We start from the raw sequence: 13,169 nt of genomic DNA, 5'->3' as shown, positions 1-13,169 counted from the left end.
TCCGCGGCTCGAGCCCACGACCCTTGGGTCAGGACCTGAGCCAGAATCCAGAGCCCGCAGGGCGCCTCTGCTTCCTGGTGTTCAGAAAAGATATTCACGGTGTGGGGAGACGACTCAGTATAGAGGTGCTGCTGGGGGCCGGGCTCCCTCTCGTCCGGCCTGCGGGCCCGGAGCCTCCTCTGCAGAAGCCCCGCGGCGGGCCGTGCCCCTGCTCCCTCCAGAGAGAACTACAGCTGCGCCAGTTTTCTTCCTGTAGGACGGCAATCAGCCTGTTGCAGACAGTGCTTCTGGTCACGCTTTACTTGGTAAATCTTGGAAACTCCGGGTCCGTGAGCGTGACTGTCTCTTGTTCCTGGTGGCGGCCGCACAGCCTTCATCATGGGTGTCCAGGTCGCATGTAATATGTGGAATGTGCAGAGAAGCAGGTCAAGGTTTCAGATTAGGGCCCGGCGGAGATCGAGGGCAGCAGCCGTCCATCTGGGACGGGTGCCGGGGAGGCCAGCCGCAGCTCAGCCCGCAGCCCGGCCCACCGACGTCTGCCCGTCTCCATTCAATGAGTGACCTCGGATTAAACGGGAGCCAGCAACAGGGCAGGAGTCCCTATTAAATCTCCACAAAATGGAAATTGCAAAGATTTACCTCGGGTCGCTACGTGCGGAAACATAATCATAGCCTCATCTGGAACGTTCCCTCGTCGCCGGGCAGATCATGGAGCTGCCACACAGGGGATTATGAATGCCTCCTGTTCATGAAGATAGCTCCCCGCTGACGTCTGGGGCCCTCACACAGAGGCGCGGCCACGGACACTCGGGTCACTTGCGGCCAGGCCCCGCGTGACGTTGGCGACTCACCCTGATGACCCTCACATTGCTGGTACGACAGGAGGAGGCGGTTGGCACCTGGTCTGAGGAGGATGAAAGTCCTCCCACCCTGCCCGGCCGTGTCCCTCCCACCGTGCCCGGCCGTGTCCCTCCCACCGTGCCCGGCCGTGTCCCTCCCACCGTGCCCGGCCGTGTCCCTCCCACCCTGCCCGGCCGTGTCCCTCCCACCGTGCCCGGCCGTGTCCCTCCCACCCTGCCCGGCCGTGTCCCTCCCACCGTGCCCGGCCGTGTCCCTCCCACCCTGCCCGGCCGTGTCCCTCCCACCGTGCCCGGCCGTGTCCCTCCCACCGTGCCCGGCCGTGTCCCTCCCACCCTGCCCGGCCGTGTCCCTCCCACCCTGCCCGGCCGTGTCCCTCCCACCGTGCCCGGCCGTGTCCCTCCCACCGTGCCCGGCCGTGTCCCTCCCACCCTGCCCGGCCGTGTCCCTCCCACCGTGCCCGGCCGTGTCCCTCCCACCGTGCCCGGCCGTGTCCCTCCCACCCTGCCCGGCCGTGTCCCTCCCACCCTGCCCGGCCGTGTCCCTCCCACCCTGCCCGGCCGTGTCCCTCCCACCCTGCCCGGCCGTGTCCCTCCCACCGTGCCCGGCCGTGTCCCTCCCACCGTGCCCGGCCGTGTCCCTCCCACCGTGCCCGGCCGTGTCCCTCCCACCGTGCCCGGCCGTGTCCCTCCCACCCTGCCCGGCCGTGTCCCTCCCACCCTGCCCGGCCGTGTCCCTCCCACCGTGCCCGGCCGTGTCCGCTGTCTGGACGTTTCTGTCACTGCGCATGTGCCGCAGGTGTTTCCTGTCTCGTGACGAGGTTGTGCAGACGGCTTCCTGAGCGCCCCAGGAGGAAGTGGGGTGGCTCTGGGTTAATGCCGGCTGACGCAGTAGAGGGAAAGGGATATCATGAGGCCATCCCGGCCGGGCACTCCTCAGGGCCCCCTCCCCGATCACAACTGTCACGTCCTATTCAATCCGTGCAGGACCCCCGTCCCAGGCCCTTCACAAGCAAGGGGTGGGGAGGGGTACCTGGCCGTGCTTTGTCTCCCCTTCCTGAGTACGGGCCACCTCGGTGGCTCCTTGCCCAAACCCTCGGCCCCTTTCACCTGTCACAGAGACCACCACCGGCAGCCAGGCATGCCGTGTGTTTTTTAAAAAATATTTAATTAATTAACTTATTTGAGAGAGAGAGAGAGAGACAGAGATAGTGACGGAGAGCATTAGCAGGCGGAGAGGGGGAAGCAGGCTCCCTGCCAAACAGGGAGCCTGACTCAGGGCCCGATCCTAGGACCCAGGGATCTCGATCTGAGCCGAAGGCAGCACCCAACCCACTGAGACACCCAGGTGCCCCAGTGCCATGTGAGTATTAACCCAAAAGACGTGTCTCTGAGAAGGGGAGGAAACGTGGGGGACACGCAGGCTGCCTCCGAGAGAGGTCAGCATGGATGGTGCTGGGGACCCTGTCTCGCAGGAGCCACAGCCAGAACTGTCTTGGGAAATGTCGATACACCCCAAGCAGGTCTTTCTGTAAAGACTAGGGTTGGCCTACTCACTTTCCCCAAGAAGTCTCTTCACGTCGCAGTGGCTCGTGCGAGGCTTCTGCAAACACTGAGGTAGGGCAGGTGGGGTGCTAAGATTTATGAAAACAGCTCAAACAGCCCCTCAAGACCCCGCATGCCACCGAGATCACCGCCCCACTCTGCAGATGGTGAGACTGAGGTGCAGACAGGGGACCCCGGCGAGCCTCACGTGCGCTATGCCGAGGCCGCCTGTGAACAATCCCTCCCTAGGAGATGTTCTGGAAAAAGCAAGACTCTAGGCCCAGAAAGCCCGCCGGCCGGCCGGGGGTGGCGTGCGCAGGACGGCCTCCTGGGGCGATGGCGGCGTTCTCTATCTTGGCCGCGGGGCGGTTCCCCAGCTGCGCGAGTTTCCCACGTTCCTGAGCGGTGCGTCGAAGCACGTGTTTTACTGGATGCACGTTGTACCCTAACGAGCCCGGCTTGAAACCAGTCAAATTACAGATGGAAGACGGGCCTTCCGGAAGGAGCAGTGGCGACGGCCGCACGGCGCTGAGAACACCCTTCACGCCGCTGGACGGGGCCTCACCTCGCTGAAACGTCAGCCAGTTAGGTCTGTCTTACCACAACACCGACAGGAGACAGTCACACTGGGAGACGGCGGGCCACCCCTTCAGCGGCTGGCCCTGCGGGGGACCGGGAGCGCTCGCGAAATGCCTCCTGTCTACTGGCGCGGAGCGTGCCTCCCGCAGACCGTGGGGACCAGGCAGCTGACCACGAAGCTGATGTGGGCCTGGGGAGAGCGAAGCCCCTGGTGCGGGTCCCTCAATACCCATGGGTGCATCCGCACTGTCCCTGGACAGAGGAGGAGAGGGGCGCCGAGCCCGCCCCCCACCATCCTGCTGCCTGCGGCACTCTGCTCCGCCGTCCTGGCCCTGGGCGCTGGGTAAACGCCTGCTGGATCCCTCCCGGAGGGGCCTCTGACCTTGTTTGTTCATTTGTAATTATTTTGGAAACAGTATTCATTCACTTAGGTGGGGGGAGGGGGAGGGGAAGCCACTGAAAGCCGAGCATTCCCTTTAAAATGACATATTTAGCACTCGGCCGCCCTAATGAGGCTGCTTAATGAAGTCGGTATCCTTGAAAGGCCATCGCCGTCCCTCATCTGTCAGCACAGCCACCTTCCAGAGCGGTAGTAATGAAGCGACACACCCCCACCGTGCCGGAGAGAGGCCCCTCACCATGACGAGCGGGTCTAGGGGAGGCGTGGATCCTCAAAATTACGTCTCAAACCAGCCTTATTAAGCAAAAATTAGAGTGAAATCGCCCGACGACGTGCTCATTAGGAGACGCTGATTCCCGTGGGCTCTCCTTGCTCCGACAGTTTTCCTCCGTGGCGGTGGCCGCCGTCTGTCCTTCCTTCCTGGCCGGCTCCTGGGCCTTCAGCCCCGCCCAACGGTCTCTCCTAAAACCTCGGTGGGGTCGGTTTGGTGTCCAGGGCTGGCCGGGCTGGGTGGAGGCATCTTTAGGGGAGAAGCAGGGTTCCGGGCAGGGGCCACGGCTCGGGGAACGGCCCGTCCCTAGTCCAGCCCTTGACTCCTCTCTGCAGTGGCCCCGAGCACGGCGGCATCCAGCGCCGTTGCCCCTCTAGCCCCTGCTGGGAGGAGGTCCCCTCACCGAACCACTTCTCTCTCGGGCGCTGCCTGTGGTCTGCGTCAAGCAGCCTCGCCTCACTTGTGGGACGGCCACGGGCGCGGCAGTGAGCCTCCACCGGCGCTGGCCCATTTGCTCCCAGCCAGGCTCACAGTCGTGGTTTGGCCTAGGCTGCAGGGAAGGGCGTCCGCGGGGAGACTGAGGATGTCCACGGGGGTGTGAGAGCAGGACACTGTGCCTGTGTTTTATTTATGGGGCTCACCCTCTCTCCTGTTTTCAGAAAGGGTTTGAGGACCTAACCCCTGGGTGATCAACTCGGCCTTTGGTGTAGGATTTGCCAGGGCTTAAAATGGAACATCTGTGTCTGGGGAAACCCGGTCCCAGCAAGTGGGCAAGGGGCTCGACCTGCTAACCTCCGTCAAGCCCGCTCAAGGCCAGACCATCTACGAAAAGGCGGGGAGTTGCTAAGACCTCTTAGGGCAAGGTGGGGGCTGGCGGCGGTGCCACTGTTCGGTACCCTGGCGGCAGCCGAGGACCCAGGGACTGTGGGGGGTGAAACCGTGCAGAGCGGGACACGCGTAGGGGCACATGTGCACACACACACAGGCCGCCTGTGTTCAGGGTTCAGGACACACTCCCTGGCAGAGGATGACAGAGGCCGCAGCCCGTTGTCACCTGCACCCCCCAGGCCGCGGGCGGGGCTGGCAGCCACCGGCCAGCTGCTCTTTTGCATCTGCCTTTCCCTTGCCTATTGGCCGGGCTTTCCCGAATCCCGAAGCAGTCGGGTCTGCCGACAGTAGTGCCCAGGGTCCGGAGACACCAGAACACGTGTGGGGTATTTTAAGGACCACGTGTGCTCGTTAGGGGAGCAGCGCTGCCCAGGGACAGGGAAAGAGTGATAGGCTCTTCTGCCCCCCCACCCCCAAAAGCAGCTTCAGGAGAAAACGAGCCAGAGACAGACAGACAAAATGAGCAAGGGTATGTGTGCCAGTGAAGGGGCCTGGGGACACACTCTGTTCCCTGAACACAGGCATTTCTGGAAGCAGCCTGTGGGGACGCTGGGGCGAAGCTCTCACCCCCTCGGGCACCCTCACTCTGGGCACCTCTGCCGACGCCACAGCCCCAAGGGGAGACTCGAGCGCAAACAGAGAGTGGTGTTTTGCAGCAAGAAGCCTTTCCATTTATTCTAGAATCCCGGATTCCCAAATATGAAATCAATGTCTTCCCTGTTGTCTGTGATGTTGACATGCAGGTGCTGCCCGCACAGTCTCTCCGTGGGAGCCCGAGGAAGGGCGCCGGCCGTCGGGCTGGTCCAGCCTAACGGGTTGGGAGGGGCTACGCTCGGAAGAAGGGATCTTTACACCTCAACCTTCCCGTTCAGAGGCCCTTTCCCATCAGCCGTCTGGCTGCCCGTTGGCATCAACCGACTCCCAGATGTAGAGTTTCTGAATCTCAGTTACCAAAAATCATGGGTGTCCCTGCTCCCGAGTGATGAGCTGCTCCCTCCCCAGCTTGCATTCCATGGACAGAGCCCCGGGGGGTGGGGGGCTCTTCGGCAGAGCACACCTGGCTTCCGCCAGCACCACCTCGAGCTGGTGGGCAGGGTCCCACGGGCACCCTCTCCGACAGGCTCTGGAGCCGCCTGGGCAGCTGCGGGGGGCTGGGACAGATCCTGGACTCTGCCCCGGGCGTTCGAGACTTAGAGGCCGTCCCCAGGGATTTGTGACTTCAGTGCCTCCGTGACACAGGGCTGCAGGCCTAGAGCCGGCCAGTCCCGTCAGATGCCTCCTGGCCATCGGAGAGCGTTGCAGGGCCTACTGGTGTCTGGGCTTTGTGGCCACTTCCTGGACTGGCTGTGGCCTCGTGAGCACCCAAGCCCCGTCCACACGCGGCTGCGAGGTTGGGCTCCTGTCAGGCTGAATCAGGGCCCCCAGGACAGCAACTGACAGTGGCCTCGCCATTTCAGACAAAACAGGCTTGGAGGTGAAACCGGGCTCGTTGGGAAGGCTTTCCCGTCCAGCACACAGGCACGCTGCTGCTAAGAAGCCCTTGAGCTAGGACCCTGTCCCAGGTGCCCCACAGGCCCCCGTCAGCTGGGCACGCCCATGAGGCCTGAGCATCATTGGGGACAGAGGCCACCGGCCAGGCCCGCATCCGGTTCCGCTCTGCGTTCTGACAGCCGTGTCTCTGGGAACGCAGACCACAGCGGCCACGGGAGCCACAGAGCGACGGCCCTCGGCCCTCGGCCTTCTGACCCGCACCAGCCCGGGGAGCCTGCACAGCCAGCCGCAGAAGCACAGACACAGCCTTATTCCGAGACCCCCTTCTAGCCCCGCATTTCACAAGCTCCTGCCCTACGCTCACTTTCAAAATAACCCAGCTCGCCTCCTGCTCAGAGAGCCTCACAGATCACAGCTTCTCTCCCCTCTTCTCCGTACAAAGGCCTGGGGCACTTCAGACTCATTCTAGAACATGGGAAGACACTGGCCTCAAAGGAGATTTTGCTAACGATCAGAGCCTTTTTGCTTCTGTGTGTATTAATTTATGTGTATTAATTTTTTAATGGTATGGAACTGACTTTTGTTTGGGTATAGAACATAACATCCAAAGAGGATGATCCAAAGAGGTAATTAATTGTTGGAGAAATGATTTAATACATTGTAAATCCCTCTGTTTCCATCCCTTAAAATGGGATGCCAAGAGCGACTAAAGACTCAGGACATGTCACAGGCAAATTCCTAGGATGCAATTGCCGTAACCACAGTCTGCGGGATTAACCGGGGCTCTGGGGTCCTGCCTGGTCGCTCTCATCAGACTTCTCTCGGCTAAGGGCGAGGCAAGACAGGCCGTGCTGCTCGGAAGGACACTCTGTGCATCTCACGCATCCTTTTAGGAAAACAACATTTGTCCTCTGGGAGGAGGTGCCTCTTCCTTTAATGTTCCAACCTGCAAGGGAAACAGACATGCATATTTGACAAAGCAGGTGTCTGCCCCAGAACACTTGGGAGCTTCCTCGTAAGGATGAACAGAGGTCCCCGCGGATCCGACTAACATCAGCACGAATGAAGACAAGCCCCGGGTTTGGGATGAAATCAACCAAGAAGCCAACACACTGGCACACGAGGGTCTGTGAGTGGACGTGCGAGGGCCGATGGCCCTTGCCTGTCCGAGCTCCGGGTCCCTTGGGGCGGAGCTAGGTGAGGACGGAGTTCTGCTCCCCGAGTGTGGATGCCGTTACCCAGTACTGAGAACCAGGGATGCTGTTTTAGGTGAGCGAGTTTCCTACCTGGAGGGAAACAAAGATCTTTGGGTGTCAGATGTCCTGAGCCCACAGGAACAGAAAGTGCTGGGCCCGTGGCATCTCACCAAGTAGGTAAAAATGTTCCCACCAAAATACCCAAAGGAGATGGAGAACTTTGCTGTTGGTCATTTTAAAGAAAGGAAGGAAGAGGAGGTGGCATCTGTTGTGAAATGCTCAATCATTAGCTTAACCCTAAAGACTCCCCACTTCCGTCTTCCAACCCGTGTGCCTTCTCTCTCTGCCGGGGAAGCTGGCATGTTCACAGCTGCGTGGGCCGTGGAGCGGCCAGTCAGGGAATGCAGGCAGGGGTACAGGACCTCAGCCCACCAGCCAGCCTCTCCTCACCCCAGCAAGGGCCCCCTGGGGGGGCCACTGGGTCAGGGAAGCCTGCCCCGAGCCCCCACGAGCCAGGTTCCACGGGCTCACAGCCTGATTTTGAACGAACCTCGGTCTTCGGGGCTCCAGCAGCGGCCAGCGGCCCCCAACGGCGTGGTTAATGGAGGAAGAAGGCAGTGTTGGCTACCTGACGCCCCCAGGCCGGAATGCCATCATGCCGCCGGCTCCCCGGGCTCGGGCGTGGGCGGCCAGTGGGCGGCTGGAAGGCGTCTGGAAGGCGGCTGGAAAGGGTGACTCTGTAGACAAACGGCCACCACTTCGCGGGAGAAAACGGACCGTAGCCATTCTTGCCCCTGCCCTGGCCTCAGCTGGCCTTGGTGACCCAGGCTTGGAAGAGTAACAAGGTTGAAGCATTTCCTATGTGTCTCGCTCTAGAATTTATTCCTTGAATCAGCGGCATTTCCTGCTTATTATGAGCATGAAGAAAACAAAGGTCCCTCACAGCTTTGCCTCAGGCCGCAGGGTCCACTGTGGGCATCACAAGCCTGCGCGGCCGCTGATCCTCAAAACGGGGGTGGTCTGAACGGAGAGCAGCTCTAAGTGCAAGACACACTGGGTTTTGAAGACTCAGTACGAAAAAAAGGAACGTGCAATATCCCCTGATAATTAAAAGATACTGACTGTGTTTTGAAACACTCTTTTGCATGCACGGGAATAAATAAAAGTCATTACAATTAATTTCATGTATTTACTCTTACATAGCCAGTAGAAAAGCTACCATTTCGTGTGTGGCCGGGTCTCTGTGCGGCTGGCCCAGGTTTACTGCGACACTCCCTCACACCATATCCAGACCTACCAGCAGGTACGCCTTCCCTTGCCCTAAGAAGGTTCTAAAAACAAGCACCTGGGAAAAGGCTGTTCAAACACCGTTATAAGCAAAGCCCTCTCCTGTTCAACTCTCCAGCGCTGGAGAAGGGTCGGCTCTGGAGGGTTAGATGCCCGAGCCGTTCTGGGAGTGCCTGCCCAGAGCCCACGTCGGATGTTTCCAGACAGTGGTGGGCTTGCCAGCGGGGAGGCTGCTTCACTGTATTTTGGGCACAGGGGCCGTGGAGGACCAGACCTTTTGTGCTGGGAGCTCTTAGAATGGGGGAGGCCAAATGACTTGTATTTGCTAGAGCAGTTGCTATGTTAGCCTTGTTGAAAAGCCTAATTTCACGTACGGAATGATCCCTCTGTTCCACACCACGAGAGGCAGCCTGACGCTCTGGAGAGACCAACGGATCATGTAGCACATGACTGAGCAGCCAAAAAGAAACACATTTCATTTTTTTGAAAACCAAGTAAATGGAAGAACAGACGATTAGTTAGATGGTCCTTTTAAAAACTTAATGCTTTTTCATTCAAGGGGGGGGGTGCAGAGATTTTTTTTCCTTCCCCTGTTTTCTTCATATTTTATACATCTACTGAGGGGTTGTTCACACAGCAGCCGTCCGCCCCCCACAGACTTTCTAGGCTCTGACCGAGAAGCGCGGGGTCCAGACCAGCACAGCTCTCTGAGAACCTAACCTCAGCCACCAGTGACCATGTTTAATGTGGTATTAAAATTTAATCACATTATTTTAAAAACGAAGTTAAAACTGTAACTTCATTCTAAATAGAAAGGATGCACCAGAGGCGTCTGTTTCAGCCAGGATGAGCAACGCTGTTTCAGGTTATGACCAGTGACTCATAAAGTTGATTCAGGAGCACTTTGAAATGGTCCTGGAAGTAAATGGCGTTGGAGTTCGCAGCTGTCCTGCCTTTGCTTACCTAAAAAGGATTCGAAACAGAGCCCCTAGCTCCCAGCCTTCTGAATGTGCAAAACCGATAACGTAGTGTGTTAGGAAGAAGAAGACAGTGAAGATATAAATATGGAAATTAACAAAAACCAGTATTAAGCATATGTCTTTATGAATAAAGCTTAATCACACACTTCATTTTGCAGATACAAAAGGGCCTTTTGAAATGGCAGTAATTAAAGTTAAATGCTTCAGACAGGCCGCTCTGTAGGGCCGAGGTCCTCTCCTCATTAGCACAGCGGCAGCGGCAGCCGGCCGAGGAAACTGGGTTACTAAGGCCGAACACTGCGGCAGGGCGGCTGGAGGGCAAATGCGCTGGGACAGCCCAGTCCCCAGGGTAGCTGGCCGGCTGAGCAGAGCGTGTGGACCCCTACGGCGGCAGAATTCTGCACCGTGCACCCTCATCAAGGAGACAGACCCCAACACCAAGAGACAAACCCATCACCTTTTCCCAGGTCAGGAAGCAGCCCCTCCCCCCAGCCTACTCACCCATGGCCCGGCCTCCTCCCCTGGAAACACGCAGGGGGCTGGTGTGGAGGTCAGTGGGGCTAGACCCGGCCCTTCCCTGATAGCCCAGGCCAAGTGTGGGGACTGTCCTCTGTACAACTGCCTGTGAGCAGAGGGCACTCGGCGGGTCTCCATCCAACTCCGTGCAGGCCACACCCTGGCGGGGACATTCCAGCATAAGCGGTGGTGGCTGGGGAGTCCAGGGACGGTTTAGGGGAGATTCCGCAGACTTGGAGGCCGCCAGCGTTGGCATCCACTCACCCCCAGAGGCTCGTGCCTCTAGGCAGGCAAGAAACTGAACATAACACACTGACTTCAGCTACTGCCCGGGGTCTTCCAGCGTCAAGGGCAGTCCAGATGCGTAGCAAACAGTCGTGGGCTGGGTCCGTGTGCATCCCCACTGGGCTGCAGGGGCGCTGGGGCTGCCAAGCCTCGGACGCAGACTACCCTGGCGCCAGCGGTTGTCGTTGGGAGCACGCCCGGCTGGAGCCGGCCCTGCAGTCCCCGGAGAATCCAACGCCGGGGCCGGGAGCTGCCAAGCCCAGCCAAGCGCTCTCCCTGCGCTGGCCGAGATCTGGGCTGGCGACCAGCAGGACCACTCCCCCTGGGGTCACACAGGTCCCTGCTCCCAACGTGGTCCTGGTCTTCTTTTTCAGGGTGAGCAGCGGTGTCCAGACAAGCAGGGTTTGTCTCCCGGCGGAGGTTGCCCCGTGGGCGCGCTGCGGCCTCCAGGGCGCAGATGCCAGTGCCCTGCTCTCGCGCTCAAACCCGTGCCCAGACGTGCTCCGCGCTTCTCGCGGCCCTACCCGCGCTGTTCAGCGGGCGGGGGCTGGAAGCGACGTCCGCAGCCTTCTCCCGTGGTCGGGGTTCAGTCGGGGCAGGGTGGCACAAGGTAAAATGCAGGGCTGGTGCGGGAGGAGGAGCAGCCCGGGCCCTCATGGCTTCTCGTTGCAGTGTTTGCACAGCGCCGAGGGCGTCCCAGAGAAGGCAGCGCGCTTCTCAGGGCAGGGCAGTGGGGCGCCCGAGGAGAACGGGTATACAGCGGCCTGGCCGAAGGGCGTCAGGGGCGCAGCGGCCACCGGCGCCGCCAGGCCCTGGCCCTGGTTGAGGTAAGCCACGAGGCGCCGCATCTCGTCCAGGGCCTGCGCCTGCATGAGGATGTAGTTCTTGGCGAGCAGCAGCGTGGCGATCTTGGAGAGCTTGCGCACCGACGGGCTGTGCGCGTAGGGGAGGACGGCGCGCAGCCCGTCCAGAGCGTCGTTCAGGTCGTGCATCCGCCGCCGCTCGCGCGCGTTGATGCTCAGCCGCAGCGAGCGCTGCTCCCGGGGCCGCCGCCGCGCGTCCGCCGCGCCCCCGGGCCCCCCCCCCCGCCGCCGCCGCCGCCGCCGCTGCTCGAAGGCGTCGTCCTCGTAGCAGCTCTGCTCGCCGCTGCTCTCGGCCACGGCCGCGGGGTGGGGCGCGGGCGCCGCAGGGAGGTCGCCGCCGGGGCCCGGCGCGCCGTAGCCGCGGGCCGCCTCGGGCTCCCGCGCCGCCCCGTAGGCCAGGCCCGCGGTCGCCGCGGCGTAGCCGTGGCTCAGCGCCAGGTACGCGTCCCCCGACAGCGACTTGAGCTCGGCCATGGCCGCGCGTCCGCCGCGGCGCAGCTCCGGGGCCGCTCGTCCGTCCGGCTGTCGGTCGGTCCCCGAGCCTCCGAGCCTCCGCGCGCCGGGCCTCTCTGGCCGCCTCGGCCACGCCTCCGGGTCGCCGCCTCCTCCTCTTCTCCCGGCCCTCGTCCTTCTCGGCCCGTCTCTCCGTCCTGCTCTCCTCCCCGACCCCTCGCGGCCGCGCGCAGGGCTGGGCCGGTGGCCGGGCTCCAGCTCCCACACACTCCGCTCTTTTAAGGTGCGGGGGCGCCCGCTGGGACTTCGCGGCCATCCAATCAGAAGGGACTTGGTGACCGCCTCTTTTCGGAGCCTGGCACCAGCGGCGGCGGAGACCGACGGCCGGGGTGGGGGTCCGCTGGGATGGAGGGAGCTGGAGGTCTGGGTGGAGAGGGCGGGTGCGGCTTTTCTGGCTTCTCGGGGTCTCAGGCGGTCTCCGTCTGCCGCCTGGGGGTTGCCACCTCAGAACGCTCGCGCCTCACGTGGGCACCTGCCTCCTCCATCCCGTCTTCCGTTCCTCTGGCCGGAGCGCCGGGGAGCGCGCAGCACAGCCCGGCACACTGGCAGGCTGGGGCAGACGGCCCAGCGGCCTGGGCCCGGGGCGGGGGCCCTCGCAGACCCGGAGCACAGCTGCGCCACTGAGTCAGTCCGCAAACCACTCACTCACTCAGGCGCGAGCCCTGGGGCGTCAGGCCTGGAGGCGTGGGGGGGGGCCCTCCCTGGGCCTCCAGTTCCCCCCACCCATCTTCCCGGGACTCCCGCGTCCTGAGGAGGTTTCCACACTCCCCCGAGGAGTGATGAACCGCTGGGATTGGAGTTTGAGGACAAAAACTTCCTTTTTAGGGTAAACCTCTTGTTTCCGTTTCCTGGTCTTCCAAGTATACGGTTTACACTTGTCCAAGGTCAGAGAGGGAACATTCTGGGTTTCTATTTGCCAGGCAGCTCTTCCGTGGGGGAGTCCGGAGGATGGCGGGTGCTAGACTGGGGGCTGGGGGAGGGGAGGCTAACGCGTCTGTCCACACTGGAGCCTCGCGTTTGCCCCACTTGTGCGTTCAGAAGGGCAGGTCTCACCCACAGGTGTGTCCTGGCCCAGAACGAATGTGGGTGGCAAGAGTTGGTGAGGATAAGAAGGGTCTGGGCTGAGGCCAGGCACGGGCGGGTGCTGGGGACAGCCTGGTGCGGCTAGGAGGCCGTGGTCTGGAGGGTGAGTGGGTGTTAACTCCGCCAAGGGGCTGGGGTGGGGGCATATAGCTGTCCCAAGGAGCATGGCACGTTGGCGGATAGCAGCCGGGGGCCAGCAGGGGGCCAGGGACTCCGGGTTGGGGGAGCAGCTACACTGGGGAGTTTGGTCTTGGGTAGAAGAGCAGGAGCAATCATGGAACGTGCTCAGGGACGTGTCCCGACAGACCGCTGTGGTCAGGGGGCTTGGGGCACTTCCTCCTGGGTGTCCCCCCAGGCCTGGCCGCGCAGTCAGGGGTGACAGGCGACACAGAGAGAAGTGGGCTGAGTCCACAGG

General features: G+C 61.6%; 1 protein-coding gene across 1 annotated transcript; it reads right to left on the bottom strand.

Annotated features, from left to right (window-relative positions):
- Positions 1-10,948: 10,948 nt before the first annotated feature.
- BHLHE23 (basic helix-loop-helix family member e23) lies at positions 10,949-11,632 on the bottom strand. Its single transcript, XM_044262270.1, has one exon. The coding sequence runs from the start codon at positions 11,630-11,632 to the stop codon at positions 10,949-10,951; it is 684 nt and encodes a 227-aa protein (XP_044118205.1).
- Positions 11,633-13,169: the final 1,537 nt, after the last annotated feature.

The sequence above is a fragment of the Neovison vison genome, chromosome 8, assembly GCF_020171115.1.
Source record: "Neovison vison isolate M4711 chromosome 8, ASM_NN_V1, whole genome shotgun sequence".
In the NCBI taxonomy this organism is placed as follows: domain Eukaryota; kingdom Metazoa; phylum Chordata; class Mammalia; order Carnivora; family Mustelidae; genus Neogale; species Neogale vison.
This window is presented reverse-complemented; position numbering and strand designations above follow the sequence as displayed.